General features: G+C 60.0%; 1 protein-coding gene across 1 annotated transcript in view; it reads left to right on the forward strand.

Moving 5' to 3' along the window:
* LOC140387057 (dual specificity tyrosine-phosphorylation-regulated kinase 1A-like) overlaps nt 1-13,739 on the forward strand; it is a 142,657-nt gene that overhangs the window by 96,067 nt on the left and 32,851 nt on the right. Inside the window, exons 2-6 of the mRNA XM_072470069.1 lie at nt 5,372-5,560; nt 6,309-6,456; nt 7,395-7,681; nt 9,195-9,341; nt 9,431-9,571. Of these exons, the coding sequence (XP_072326170.1) occupies nt 5,372-5,560; nt 6,309-6,456; nt 7,395-7,681; nt 9,195-9,341; nt 9,431-9,571 (912 nt within the window). The remainder of the gene's footprint in view (nt 1-5,371; nt 5,561-6,308; nt 6,457-7,394; nt 7,682-9,194; nt 9,342-9,430; nt 9,572-13,739) is intronic.

Below are 13,739 nucleotides of genomic sequence, written 5' to 3' on the forward strand. Positions count from 1 at the left end.
GCGAGGAGCGTTCAGAGGGTGAGGGAGTGAGGACTATTCAGAGGGTGAGGGAGCGAGGAGCGTTCGGAGGGTGAGAGAGCGAGGAGCATTCGGAGGGTGAGGGAGCGAGGAGCATTCAGAGCGTGAGAGAGCGAGGAGCATTCAGAGGGTGAGGGAGCGAGGAGCGTTCGGAGGGTGAGAGAGCGAGGAGCGTTCGGAGGGTGAGAGAGCGAGGAGCGTTCAGAGGGTGAGGGAGCGAGGAGTGTTCAGAGGGTGAGGGAGCGAGGAGCGTTCAGAGGGTGAGGGAGCGAGGAGCGTTCAGAGGGTGAGGGAGCGAGGAGCGTTCAGAGGGTGAGGGAGCGAGGAGCGTTCAGAGGGTGAGGGAGGGAGGAGCGTTCAGAGGGTGAGGGAGCGAGGAGCGTTCAGAGGGTGAGGGAGCGAGGAGCGTTCAGAGGGTGAGGGAGGGAGGAGCGTTCAGAGGGTGAGGGAGCACGGAGCGTTCAGAGGGTGAGGGAGCGAGGAGCGTTCAGAGGGTGAGGGAGCGAGAAGCGTTCAGAGGGTGAGGGAGCGAGGAGCGTTCAGAGGGTGAGGGAGCACGGAGCGTTCAGAGGGTGAGGGAGCGTTCAGAGGGTGAGGGAGCGAGAAGCGTTCAGAGGGTGAGGGAGCGAGGAGCGTTCAGAGGGTGAGGGAGCACGGAGCGTTCAGAGGGTGAGGGAGCGTTCAGAGGGTGAGGGAGCGAGGAGCATTCAGAGGGTGAGGGAGCGAGGAGCGTTCAGAGGGTGAGGGAGCACGGAGCGTTCAGAGGGTGAGGGAGCGTTCAGAGGGTGAGGGAGCGAGAAGCGTTCAGAGGGTGAGGGAGCGAGGAGCGTTCAGAGGGTGAGGGAGCACGGAGCGTTCAGAGGGTGAGGGAGCGTTCAGAGGGTGAGGGAGCGAGGAGCATTCAGAGGGTGAGGGAGCGAGGAGCGTTCAGAGGGTGAGGGAGCGAGGAGCATTCAGAGGGTGAGGGAGCGAGGAGCGTTCAGAGGGTGAGGGAGCGAGGAGAGTTCAGAGGGTGAGGGAGCGAGGAGCGTTCAGAGGGTGAGGGAGGGAGGAGCGTTCAGAGGGTGAGGGAGCGAGGAGCGTTCAGAGGGTGAGGGAGGGAGGAGCGTTCAGAGGGTGAGGGAGGGAGGAGCGTTCAGAGGGTGAGGGAGCGAGGAGCGTTCAGAGGGTGAGGGAGCGAGGAGCGTTCAGAGGGTGAGGGAGCGAGGAGCGTTCAGAGGGTGAGGGAGGGAGGAGCGTTCAGAGGGTGAGGGAGCACGGAGCGTTCAGAGGGTGAGGGAGCGAGGAGCGTTCAGAGGGTGAGGGAGGGAGGAGCGTTCAGAGGGTGAGGGAGCACGGAGCGTTCAGAGGGTGAGGGAGCGAGGAGCGTTCAGAGGGTGAGGGAGCGAGGAGCGTTCAGAGGGTGAGGGAGCGAGGAGCGTTCAGAGGGTGAGGGAGCGAGGAGCGTTCAGAGGGTGAGGGAGCGAGGAGCGTTCAGAGGGTGAGGGAGCGTTCAGAGGGTGAGGGAGCGAGGAACGTTCAGAGGGTGAGGGAGCGAGGAGCGTTCAGAGGGTGAGGGAGCACGGAGCGTTCAGAGGGTGAGGGAGCGTTCAGAGGGTGAGGGAGCGAGGAGCGTTCAGAGGGTGAGGGAGCACGGAGCGTTCAGAGGGTGAGGGAGCGTTCAGAGGGTGAGGGAGCGAGGAGCGTTCAGAGGGTGAGGGAGCGAGGACCGTTCAGAGGGTGAGGGAGCGAGGAGCGTTCAGAGGGTGAGGGAGCGTCAGGAGTGAGCAGGCAGCGTTCAGAGGGTGAGGGAGCGAGGAGCATTCAGAGGGTGAGGGAGCGAGGAGCGTTCGGAGGGTGAGGGAGCAGGGAGCGTTCAGAGGGTGAGGGAGTGAGGAGCGTTCAGAGGGTGAGGGAGCGAGGAGCATTCAGAGGGTGAGAGAGCGAGGAGCGTTCAGAGGGTGAGTGAGCGAGGAGCGTTCAGAGGGTGAGGGAGCGAGGAGCGTTCAGAGGGTGAGGGAGCGAGGAGCGTTCAGAGGGTGAGGGAGCGAGGAGCGTTCAGAGCGTGAGAGAGCGAGGAGCGTTCAGAGGGTGAGGGAGCGAGGAGCATTCAGAGGGTGAGGGAGCGAGGAGCGTTCAGAGGGTGAGGGAGCGAGGAGCGTTCAGAGGGTGAGGAAGCGTTCAGAGGGTGACGCAGCACGGAGCGTTCAGAGGTTGAGGGAGCGTTCAGAGGGTGAGGGAGCGAGGAGCGTTCAGAGGGTGAGGGAGCGAGGAGCGTTCAGAGGGTGAGGGAGCGAGGAGCGTTCAGAGGGTGAGGGAGCGAGGAGCGTTCAGAGGGTGAGGGAGCGAGGAGCGTTCAGAGGGTGAGGGAGCGAGGAGCGTTCAGAGCGTGAGAGAGCGAGGAGCGTTCAGAGGGTGAGGGAGCGAGGAGCATTCAGAGGGTGAGGGAGCGAGGAGCGTTCAGAGGGTGAGGGAGCGAGGAGCGTTCAGAGGGTGAGGGAGCACGGAGCGTTCAGAGGGTGAGGGAGCGAGGAGCGTTCAGAGGGTGAGGGAGCGAGGAGCGTTCAGAGGGTGAGGGAGCGAGGAGCGTTCAGAGGGTGAGGGAGCGAGGAGCGTTCAGAGGGTGAGGGAGCGAGGAGCGTTCAGAGGGTGAGGGAGCGAGAAGCGTTCAGAGGGTGAGGGAGCGAGGAGCGTTCAGAGGGTGAGGGAGCGAGGAGCATTCAGAGGGTGAGGGAGCGAGGAGGGTGAGGGAGCAGGGAGCGTTCAGAGGGTGAGGGAGCGAGGAGCGTTCAGAGGGTGAGGGAGCGAGGAGCATTCAGAGGGTGAGAGAGCGAGGAGCGTTCAGAGGGTGAGGGAGCGAGGAGCTTTCAGAGGGTGAGGGAACGAGGAGCGTTCAGAGGGTGAGGGAGCGAGGAGCGTTCAGAGGGTGAGGGAGCGAGGAGCGTTCAGAGGGTGAGGGAGCGAGGAGCATTCAGAGGGTGAGGGAGCGAGGAGCGTTCAGAGGGTGAGGGAGCGAGGAGCATTCAGAGGGTGAGGGAGCGAGGAGCGTTCAGAGGGTGAGGGAGCACGGAGCGTTCAGAGGGTGAGGGAGCGAGGAGCGTTCAGAGGGTGAGGGAGCGAGGAGCGTTCAGAGGGTGAGGGAGCGAGGAGCGTTCAGAGGGTAAGGGAGCGAGGAACGTTCAGAGGGTGAGGGAGCGAGGAGCGTTCAGAGGGTGAGGGAGCGAGGAGCGTTCAGAGGGTGAGGGAGCGAGAAGCGTTCAGAGGGTGAGGGAGCGAGGAGCGTTCAGAGGGTGAGGGAGCGAGGAGCATTCAGAGGGTGAGGGAGCGAGGAGGGTGAGGGAGCAGGGAGCGTTCAGAGGGTGAGGGAGCGAGGAGCGTTCAGAGGGTGAGGGAGCGAGGAGCATTCAGAGGGTGAGAGAGCGAGGAGCGTTCAGAGGGTGAGGGAGCGAGGAGCTTTCAGAGGGTGAGGGAGCGAGGAGCGTTCAGAGGGTGAGGGAGCGAGGAGCGTTCAGAGGGTGAGGGAGCGAGGAGCGTTCAGAGGGTGAGGGAGCGAGGAGCATTCAGAGGGTGAGGGAGCGAGGAGCGTTCAGAGGGTGAGGGAGCGAGGAGCGTTCAGAGGGTGAGGGAGCGAGGAGCGTTCAGAGGGCGAGGGAGCGAGGAGCGTTCAGAGGGTGAGGGAGCGAGGAGCGTTCAGAGGGTGAGGGAGCGAGGAGCATTCAGAGGGCGAGGGAGCGAGGAGCGTTCAGAGGGTGAGGGAGCGAGGAGCGTTCAGAGGGTGAGGGTGCGTTCAGAGGGTGAGGGAGCGAGGAGCGTTCAGAGGGTGAGGGAGCGAGGAGCGTTCAGAGGGTGAGGGAGCGAGGAGCCTTCAGAGGGTGAGGGAGCACGGAGCGTTCAGAGGGCGAGGGAGCGAGGAGCGTTCAGAGGGTGAGGGAGCGTTCAGAGGGTGACGCAGCACGGAGCGTTCAGAGGGCGAGGGAGCGAGGAGCGTTCAGAGGGTGAGGGAGCGAGGAGCGTTCAGAGGGTGAGGGAGCGAGGAGCCTTCAGAGGGTGAGGGAGCACGGAGCGTTCAGAGGGCGAGGGAGCGAGGAGCGTTCAGAGGGTGAGGGAGCGTTCAGAGGGTGACGCAGCACGGAGCGTTCAGAGGGCGAGGGAGCGAGGAGCGTTCAGAGGGTGAGGGAGCGAGGAGCGTTCAGAGGGTGAGGGAGCACGGAGCGTTCAGAGGGTGAGGGAGCGAGGAGCGTTCAGAGGGTGAGGGAGCGAGGAGCGTTCAGAGGGTGAGGGAGCGAGGAGCGTTCAGAGGGTGAGGGAGCACGGAGCGTTCAGAGGGTGAGGGAGCACGGAGCATTTAGAGGGTGAGGGAGCACGGAGCGTTCAGAGGGTGAGGGAGCGAGGGCGTCGGGAGGGTGAGGGAGCGTGGGGCGTCGGGAGGGTGAGGGAGCGGGAGGGTGGGGGAGCGAGGAGCGTCGGGAGGGTGGGGAAGCGAGGGGCGTCGGGAGGCTGGGGAAGCGAGGGGCGTCGGGAGGGTGAGGGAGCGAGGGGCGTCGGGATGGTGGGGGAGCGAGGAGCGTCGGGAGGGTGGGGGAGCGAGGAGAGTCGGGAGGATGGGGGAGCCAGGAGCGTCGCGAGGATGGGGGAGCGAGGAACGTCACGAGGTTGAGGGAGCGAGGAGCGTCGGGAGGGTGGGGGAGCGAGGCGCGTCGGGAGGGTGAGGGAGCGTGGCGAGTGTGAGGGAGCGAGGAGCGTCGGGAGAGTGAGGGAGCGAGGAGGGTCGGGAGGGTGGGTGGAGCGAGGAGCGTCGGGAAGGTGGGGGGAGCGAGGAGCGTCGGGAAGGTGGGGGGAGCGAGGGGCATCTGGAGGGTGGAGAAGCGAGGGGCTTTGGGAGGGTGGGGGAGCGAGGAGGGTGGGGAAGAGTGGCGCGTTGGGTGGGTGGGGGAGCGAGGAGGGTGGGTGAGAGAGGCGCTGGGAGGGTGGGCGAGCGAGGAGGGTGGGGGAGCGAGGCGCGTTGGGAGGGTCGGGGAGCGAGGAGGGTGGGGGAGCGAGGCGCGTTGGGAGGGTGGGGGAGCGAGGAGGGTGGGGGAGCGTGGCGCGTTGGGAGGGTGGTGTATTCAGAGGGCAGCTGGAGGGGGGCCCTGACAGAGCTGTGCAAGAAGCCATTGAACTTCTTGGAATCCAGTTTTGCACTGGGGGAGGTGTTGAGCCCCCTCCCCCTCACAGGAAATAGTGCAGGTGACAATATTGGCAAATGACCTATGGATTTGTCGTGGCCCATCAAACGAGTGAGGAGTGCAGTTGTTAGTTGGTGTTTCTATACGATGTGCTTCTAACCCTCCCCTCCTCTGACTGAGAGCACCTCTTGTTCTCTGGAATTCCGCAGGTGTACTATGCCAAGAAGAAGCGTCGGGCACAACATGTTCCTCCAGATGATTCCAGCAACAAGAAGGAGCGGAAGATTTACAATGACGGTTACGATGATGATAACTATGACTACATTGTGAAGAATGGGGAGAAATGGATGGAGCGTTATGAGATAGACTCCCTGATCGGGAAGGGCTCCTTTGGACAGGTAACAGGGCGAGGAATTGGGAGCTCCCGGAGACCAGACTCAGCAAACGTACTGAAATATGGAACCGAGGCCCAGAGTGGATTTCACATGGGGAATGATTAACCAGGGCTCCTGCTCCTGATTACTGAATGTGCATTGTGAAGTGGACAAGGGGCGAGTGACCAGTCTCCTTGGTTGAACTATGAGGGGGGTGGCTCTTTTTCCCACTTCCCCACTTGTCCCTTTTGTTTCCCCGCAATGTGAAACCTGCCTGACTAAACTTGAGCTCCACTCATCCTGTCGTGCCTGTCACCACCTTGTCTAGTTATTCCCCTGCTTGCCAGCCCACTTTCTGGATGCTGATGGAAGCGTTCCTCTATACAATCCCTGTGATATTGGAAACCCCATGACTCCCATTCGAATTCCCACACAACATCCAGATAATCTGTTGTGCTGATTTGGTGCCCCGGCCTGTCGCCTTCGCCAACCCTTGTCCTGGCTGGGAAATCCCTCCAAGCCTTGCTGCACTCCCCCTCTGCACTCTCCTGAAGCCTTCTGTCTCAGATTGCACAGCCCACTTTCCCGGCACTAACTTTCTGCCGTTGGCAAAAGAAGACCCCAAACCAACTGGGCTGTCTAAAATAATCCACCGACGTCAGAGGCCCGTGCTTCCGACCCTTTACCACCTAGCCCCTCATTGCTTTGTTCCAAAGGCAGCTCTATTCCTCCATCGCCTGCGGTTCACCCCCTCTTCCTCTCTACCCTCTAGGTAGTGAAGGCCTACGATCACCAGGAGCAAGAATGGGTGGCAGTTAAAATCATCAAGAACAAGAAAGCCTTCCTGAATCAGGCCCAGATTGAACTGCGCCTTCTGGAGCTCATGAACAAACATGACACTGAGATGAAGTATTATATAGGTAAGAAGTGCCAGCAGCATCGAGTGGGGCGGCAGGGGGTTGGTAGCACTGGGGGCTAACGTTACTGGACCAATAACCAGAGGCCTGGGCTAATGTCGCAGTGACATGAATTCAAATCCCACTACTTTAGCTGGGCAACTTGAATTCAGCGCATTCCTATCTTGGAAATAAAATGCTACCCTCATTGATAATGACTTTGAAACTACTGAATTATAATTGAAACCCAACTTGTTCACCAATTTCCATGGGGGAAGGAAATCTGTCCTTACCCGGTCTGGTCCGCATGTTAACTCCACAATCACAGCAACATAGAAGTTACCTCCTGTTGTGGGGTGAAACTATGCCCCAGTGAAAAGCAGGTGAAGAGTTCCTGTCTTGTCATGTTCGAGCCACAGAGCTTAGCTGAATGTAAGTAAAACAGAAAATGTTGGAAATATCTGTGGAGCAAGAAACAGTTTCTAAAAAAATTTAGAGTACCCAATTTTTTTTCCCAATTAAGGGGCAAGTTAGTGTGGCCAATTCACCTAACCTGCACATCTTTTTGGGTTGTGGGGGTGAAACGCATGCAAACATGGGGAGAATGTGCAAACTCCACATGGACAGTGACCCAGGGCCGGGATTCGAACCCGGGTCCTCAGTGCCGCAGTCCCAGTGCCAACCACTGCGCCACCTTGCTGCCCTTAGAAACAGAGTTAACAGTTCCGAGTCAATGACCATGTGTCAGGACTGGAAAGCGTGAGAACAGTGAAGAAATGTAAGTGCGCAGAGATAGTGGGAAAGGGAAAGAGAGGAAAGGTGGGTCAGTGATTGAGTTGACAGTGCGACAGGGCCAATGACAAAAAAAATCAGTTTAATGGGCCAATGAAAAAAAAAAAATCAATTTAATAGAAATGTTCTCTTTCTATGCTTGTAATCACTGCCCCCTCCTCCCAACACAGTTCACTTGAAGCGACATTTCATGTTCCGGAACCATCTATGCCTGGTCTTTGAGCTGCTCTCATACAACCTGTACGACCTGCTACGGAACACCAACTTCCGTGGAGTCTCCCTCAACCTGACCCGCAAGTTCGCCCAGCAGATGTGTACGGCTCTGCTCTTCCTGGCGACCCCTGAACTCAGCATCATCCACTGTGACCTCAAGCCAGAGAACATTCTGCTGTGCAACCCCAAGCGAAGTGCCATCAAGATTGTTGATTTCGGCAGCTCCTGCCAGCTGGGACAAAGAGTAAGAACATCACACCAATTCTTGTTCCAATGGGAGTGTGTGCGTGCGTGGACATATGTCTGTGTGTGTGAGGCTGTGTATGTCAACGCCCGTGCAGGCGCGATTGCGTCCGGGAGAATTGAGGGTGGTTTGGGGGATTTCTATATAGAATAACAGATACCCAGGAGTGAGTTACAGCCTGGAATCTTACAACGGGTGCAGGGTGGTTTATAGAGAATAACAGATACCCGGGAGTGAGTTATAGCCTGGAATCTTACAACGGGTGCAGGGTGATTTCTATATAGAATAACAGATACCCAGGAGTGAGTTACAGCCTTGAATTTTACAAAGGGTGCAGGGTGGTTTCTATATAGAATAACAGATACCCAGGAGTGAGTTACAGCCTGGAATCTTACAAAGGGTGCAGGGTGGTTTATAGAGAATAACAGATACCCGGGAGTGAGTTATAGCCTGGAATCTTACAAAGGGTGCAGGGTGGTTTATATATAGAATAACAGACCCAGGAGTGAGTTATAGCCTGGAATCTTACAAAGGGTGCAGGGTGGTTTCTATATAGAATAACTAATGTCGGGGAATGAGTTACAGACTCTAATTTAATCAAGTGGTTCGGGGTGGTTTATCTATACAGCAACCCAGGAATGAGTTAGAGACTGGAATCTAATCGAGGGGTTTGTGGGGTTTATATATTGAATAACAGATACCTGGGAGTGAGTTACGCACAGGAATCGAATCGAGACATTCAGGGTGGTTGATATGTAGAATAACAGAGACCCGGAATCGAGGTGATTTATACATAGAATAACAGAAGGGCGCTAGGATGGCACAGTGGTTAGCACTACTGCCTCACAGCACTGAGGACCCGGGCTCGAACCCGGCCCCGGGTCACTGACCATGTGACGTTTGCACATTATCCCCATGTCTGCGTGTGTCTCACCCCACAATCCAGAAGATGTGCAGGTAGGTGAATTAGTCATGCTAAATTGCTCCTTAATTGGGAAAAGAAAAGAATTGGGTACTCTAAATTTAGTTTTAAACATATATAGAATAACAGATACCCAGGAGTGAGTTACAGACTGGAATCTACTTGAGGGGTTCGGGGTGGTTTATGTATAGAATAACAGATACCCGGGAGTGGGTTACAGACTGGAATCTACTCGAGGGGTTCAGGGTGGTTTCTATATAGAATAACAGATACCCGGGAGTGAGTTACAGACTGGAATCTACTCGAGGGGTTCGAGGTGGTTTATATATAGAATAACGGATACCTGGGAGCTGCCATGTTTGCCCCAGGTTTTGATTACTGTTGGAAGTCACGGTGTAGTTTGATAAATAATGGAAGCCTGTTACACTGGGGACCATGCTGTAGTGTCACCACAACAGTGCTGCTGGACTATCAGGATGTCTGTAATCGGGTGCTTGAAAGTCCCCTCTTGCACAGCTTCTTCATGTCCGACCCAAACAGCCGTTGTTAAACACTGCAGCCTGCTGAGCCAAGTTTGTTCTCTTCTCACAGATCTACCAGTACATCCAGAGCCGTTTCTATCGCTCTCCTGAAGTGCTGCTTGGTATGCCATATGACCTGGCCATTGACATGTGGTCACTGGGCTGTATCCTGGTGGAGATGCACACGGGTGAACCTCTCTTTAGTGGATCCAATGAGGTGAGATATTCTTCTCGATGGCTGTTGATTGTGTAGTCCTCACCACTGTCGATGCCTAATTCTTGCCTGTCGCTGGTTTTCCTCTTTAGGTAGATCAGATGAATAAGATAGTGGAGGTTGTCGGTTTTCCCCCCAGTCACATGCTGGAACACGCACCCAAAGCACGCAAGTACTTTGAGAAGCTCTCTGACGGACTGTGGGCCATGAAGAAAGTGAAGGATATGAAGAAGGTATGCCCATGGCACAGTTGGCACTTGGGCATTGTGAAAGCTCGTTTGTTGGACTGGTACCTGTCCTCACACAGACAGGGCCATCAGAACTCTGTGTGCACTGCATGAATGGGGGAAGTCTCCAGAGGAGCTCTCTGATTATGTGTCTGGTCTGGGAGAAGGGAAGGGGAAGACACGAGAGGGGGTCCGCACAAAACATTTGAGTCGGACAACACTGGTTGAGTGCGAGGGGGAGAGTGCGCATCGAGGGGGAGAGTTCACGTCCAGGGGGAGAGTGCGCGTCAAGGGTGAGTGGGAGAGTACGCCTCTGGGTGAGGGGGCGTGCGTGACTGGGTGAGGGGATGGTGCGCAGTGAGGGGGAGGGCGAAGGCGAGGGGGAGAGCACAAGGCGAGGGGGAGAGCGCGCGGCGAGGGGGAGAGCGCGTGTCGGCGGCGAGGGGGAGAGCGCGTGTCGGCGGTGAGGGGGAGAGCGCGCGTCGGGGGCGAGGGGGAGAGCGCGCGTCGAGGGACGAAGGAGAGAGGGCATGGCGTGGGCAGAGGGGGAGAGTGCATGGATGGGAGTGCAAGTGACCTGGGGAGAGTGCATGGGGCGGGCACGCGGTGAGTTCGGAGGGGGAGAGCGGGCGTTAAATTCGAGGAGGAGAGAGCACTGTGAGAGGGAGGGAGGGAGGAGGGGGAGAGCGCGAGGGGCAGGTTGCGCGGCGTGGCTGCTTGGGGAGAGCGGATGGGGAAAGTGAGCTTACAGAGGAAGATGGAGAGTGAGCATCGAGTGCGCGATGAAGAGCACACAGCGAGAGGGAGGGGAGACAGCGTCGAGTGCGAGGTGGAGAGTGGGCGTCGTGCGAGGTGGAGAGTTGGCGTCATGTGCAAGGTGGAGAATGGGCCTCGAGTGCGAGGTGGAGAGTGGGCGTCGAGTGCGAGGTGCAGAGTGGGCGTCAAGTGCGAGGTGGAGAGCGTGCAGAGAGAGGGAGGGGGAGATATATCGTTGAGTGTGTGATGGAGAGCGCACTGCGAGAGGGAGGGGGAGAATGAGTGTCGAGTGCAAGGTGGAGAGTGGGCGTCGTGCGAGGTGGAGAGTTGGCGTCATGTGCAAGGTGGAGAATGGGCCTCGAGTGAGGTGGAGAGTGGGCCTTGAGTGCGAGGTGGAGAGCACACAGAGGAAGGGGGCGAGTGAGCGTCGAGTGCAAGGTGGAGAGCGCACTGTGAGAGGGAGGGGGTGAATGAGCATCGAGTGCAAGGTGGAGAGTGGGCGTCGTGCAAGGTGGAGAGTTGATGTCATGTGCAAGGTGGAGAATGGGCCTCGAGTGTGAGGTGGAGAGTGGGCCTCGAGTGCGAGGTGGAGAGTGGGCATCAAGTGTGAGGTGGAGAGCACACACAGAGGTAGGGGGAGAGTGAGCGTCGAATGCGAGGTGGAGAGCGCGTGTCAAGAACGTTGGGGAACGCACGCTGAGGGCGAGGGGGAGAGCGTGCGGGGTGGGCGAGGGGGAGAGTGTGGGGCGAGGGGGAGAGTGTGCGCCGAGGGCGAGGGGGAGAGTGCGGGCCGAGGGGGAGGGGGAGAGTGCGGGCCGAGGGGGAGGGGGAGAGTGCGCGCCGAGGGCGAGGGGGAGAGTGCGCGCCGAGGGCGAGGGGGAGAGTGCGCGCCGAGGGCGAGGGGGAGAGTGCGCGCCGAGGGCGAGGGGGAGAGTGCGCGCCGAGGGCGAGGGGGAGAGTGCGGGGCGAGGGGGAGAGTGCGCGCCGAGGGCGAGGGGGAGAGTGCGCGCCGAGGGCGAGGGGGAGAGTTCGCGCCGAGGGCGAGGGGGAGAGTGCGCGCCGAGGGCGAGGGGGAGAGTACGCGCCGAGGGCGAGGGGGAGAGTGCGCGCCGAGGGCGAGGGGGAGAGTGCGCGCCGAGGGCGAGGGGGAGAGTGCGCGCCGAGGGCGAGGGGGAGAGTGCGCGCCGAGGGCGAGGGGGAGAGTGCGCGCCGAGGGCGAGGGGGAGAGTGCGCGCCGAGGGCGAGGGGGAGAGTGTGCACCGAGGGGGAGAGTGCGCGTCGAGGGCGAGGGGGTGAGTTCGCGCCGAGGGGGAGAGTGCACGCCGAGGGCAATGGGGCGAGTGCACGCCGAGGGCGAGGGGGAGAGTGCGCACCGAGGGGGAGAGTGCGCAGCGAGGGCGAGGGGGAGAGTGCGCGTCGAGGGCGAGGGGGAGAGTGCGCATCGAGGGCGAGGGGGAGCGTGCGCGTCGAGGGAGGAAGGGGAGAGAGGGTATGGCGTGGGGAGAGTGCATGGATGGGAGGGCAAGTGGGCCAGGGAGAGCCCGTGGAGCGTGCCTGGGGACGGACACGCGGCAAATTTGGAGGGGGAGAGTGCAAGGTGGAGAGTTAGCGTCGAGTGCGATGTGGAGAGTGGGCGTCAAGTGCAAGGTGGAGAGTGGGCGTCGAGTGCAAGGTGGAGAGTGGGCGTCGAGTGCGAGGTGGAGAGTGGGCGTCAAGTGCGAGGTGGAGAGTGGGCGTCGAGTGCAAGGTGGAGAGCACACAGAGAGGGAGGGGGAGATTGAGCGTCGAGTGTGAGGTGGAGAGCGCACTGCGACAGGGAGGGGGAGAGTGGGGCGTTAAATTCGAGGAGGAGAGAGCACTGAGCGGGAGGGAGGAGGGGGAGAGCGCGAGGGGCAGGTTGCACGGCGTGGCTGCTTGGGGAGAGCGGATGGGGAAAGTGAGCTTACAGAGGGAGATGGGGAGTGAGCGTTCAGTGCGCAATGAAGAGCACACAGCGAGAGGGAGGGGGGAGACTGAGCGTCGAGTGCGAGGTAGAGAGCACACTGAGGGATGGGGAGAGTGAGCATCGAGTGCGAAGTGGAGAGTTGGCGACGATTGCAAGGTGGAGAGTGGGCCTCGAGTGCAAGGTGGAGAGTGGGCGTCGAGTGCAAGGTGGAGAGCACACAGAGAGGGAGGGGGAGATTGAGCGTCGAGTGTGAGGTGGCGAGCGCACTGCGACAGGGAGGGGGAGAGTGAGGGTCGAGTGCGAGGTGGAGAGCCACCCGAGAGAGGGAGGGGGAGAGCGAGCGTCGAGTGCGAGGTGGAGAGTGGGCGTCGAGTGCGAGGTGGAGAGCATACAGAGGGAGGTGGAGAGTGAGCATCGAGTGCGAGGTGGAGAGCGTACAGAGAGAGGGAGGGGGAGAGATATCGTTGAGTGTGTGATATAGAGCGCACTGCGAGAGGGAGGGGGAGATTGAGCGTCGAGTGTGAGGTGGCGAGCGCACTGCGACAGGGAGGGGGTGAGTGAGGGTCGAGTGCGAGGTGGAGAGCCACCCGAGAGACGGAGGGGGAGAGTGAGCGTCGAGTGTGAGGTGGAGATTGGGTGTCGTGTGCGAGGTGGAGAGCCCACATAGAGAGGAAGGAGGAGAGTGGGCGTCAAGTGCGAGGTGGAGAGTGGGCGTCGAGTGCGAGGTGGAGAGCATACAGAGGGAGGTGGAGAGTGAGCATCGAGTGCGAGGTGGAGAGCGTACAGAGAGAGGGAGGGGGAGAGATATCGTTGAGTGTGTGATATAGAGCGCACTGCGAGAGGGAGGGGGAGAATGAGTGTCGAGTGCGAGGTGGAGAGTGGGTGTCATGCGAGGTGGAGAGTGGGCGTCGAGTGCAAGGTGCAGAGTTAGCGTCGAGTGCGCGGTGGAGAGTGGGCGTCAAGTGCGATGTGGAGAGTGGGCGTCGAGTGCGAGGTGGAGAACACACCGAGAGAGAGGGGGAGACTGAGCGTCGAGTGTGAGGTGGAGAGCGCACTGCGAGAGGGAGGGGGCGAGTGAGCGTCGAGTGCAAGGTGGAGAGCGCACTGCGAGAGGGAGGGGGCGAGTGAGCATCGAGTGTAAGGTGGAGAGTGGGCGTCGTGCGAGGTGGAGAGTTGACGTCATGTGCAAGGTGGAGAATGGGCCTCGAGTGTGATGTGGAGAGTGGGCCTCGAGTGCGAGGTGGAGAGTTGACGTCATGTGCAAGGTGGAGAATGGGCCTCGAGTGTGAGGTGGAGAGTGGGCCTCGAGTGCGAGGTGGAGAGTGGGCGTCAAGTGCGAGGTGGAGAGCACACACAGAGGTAGGGGGAGAGTGAGCGTCGAATGCGAGGCGGAGAGCGCGCGTCAAGAATGTTGGGGGAACGCACGCTGAGGGCGAGGGGGGCGAGTGCGCGCCGAGGGCGAGGGGGAGAGTG

This window comes from Scyliorhinus torazame, chromosome 12 (genome assembly GCF_047496885.1).
Source record: "Scyliorhinus torazame isolate Kashiwa2021f chromosome 12, sScyTor2.1, whole genome shotgun sequence".
Classification (NCBI taxonomy): Eukaryota; Metazoa; Chordata; class Chondrichthyes; order Carcharhiniformes; family Scyliorhinidae; genus Scyliorhinus; species Scyliorhinus torazame.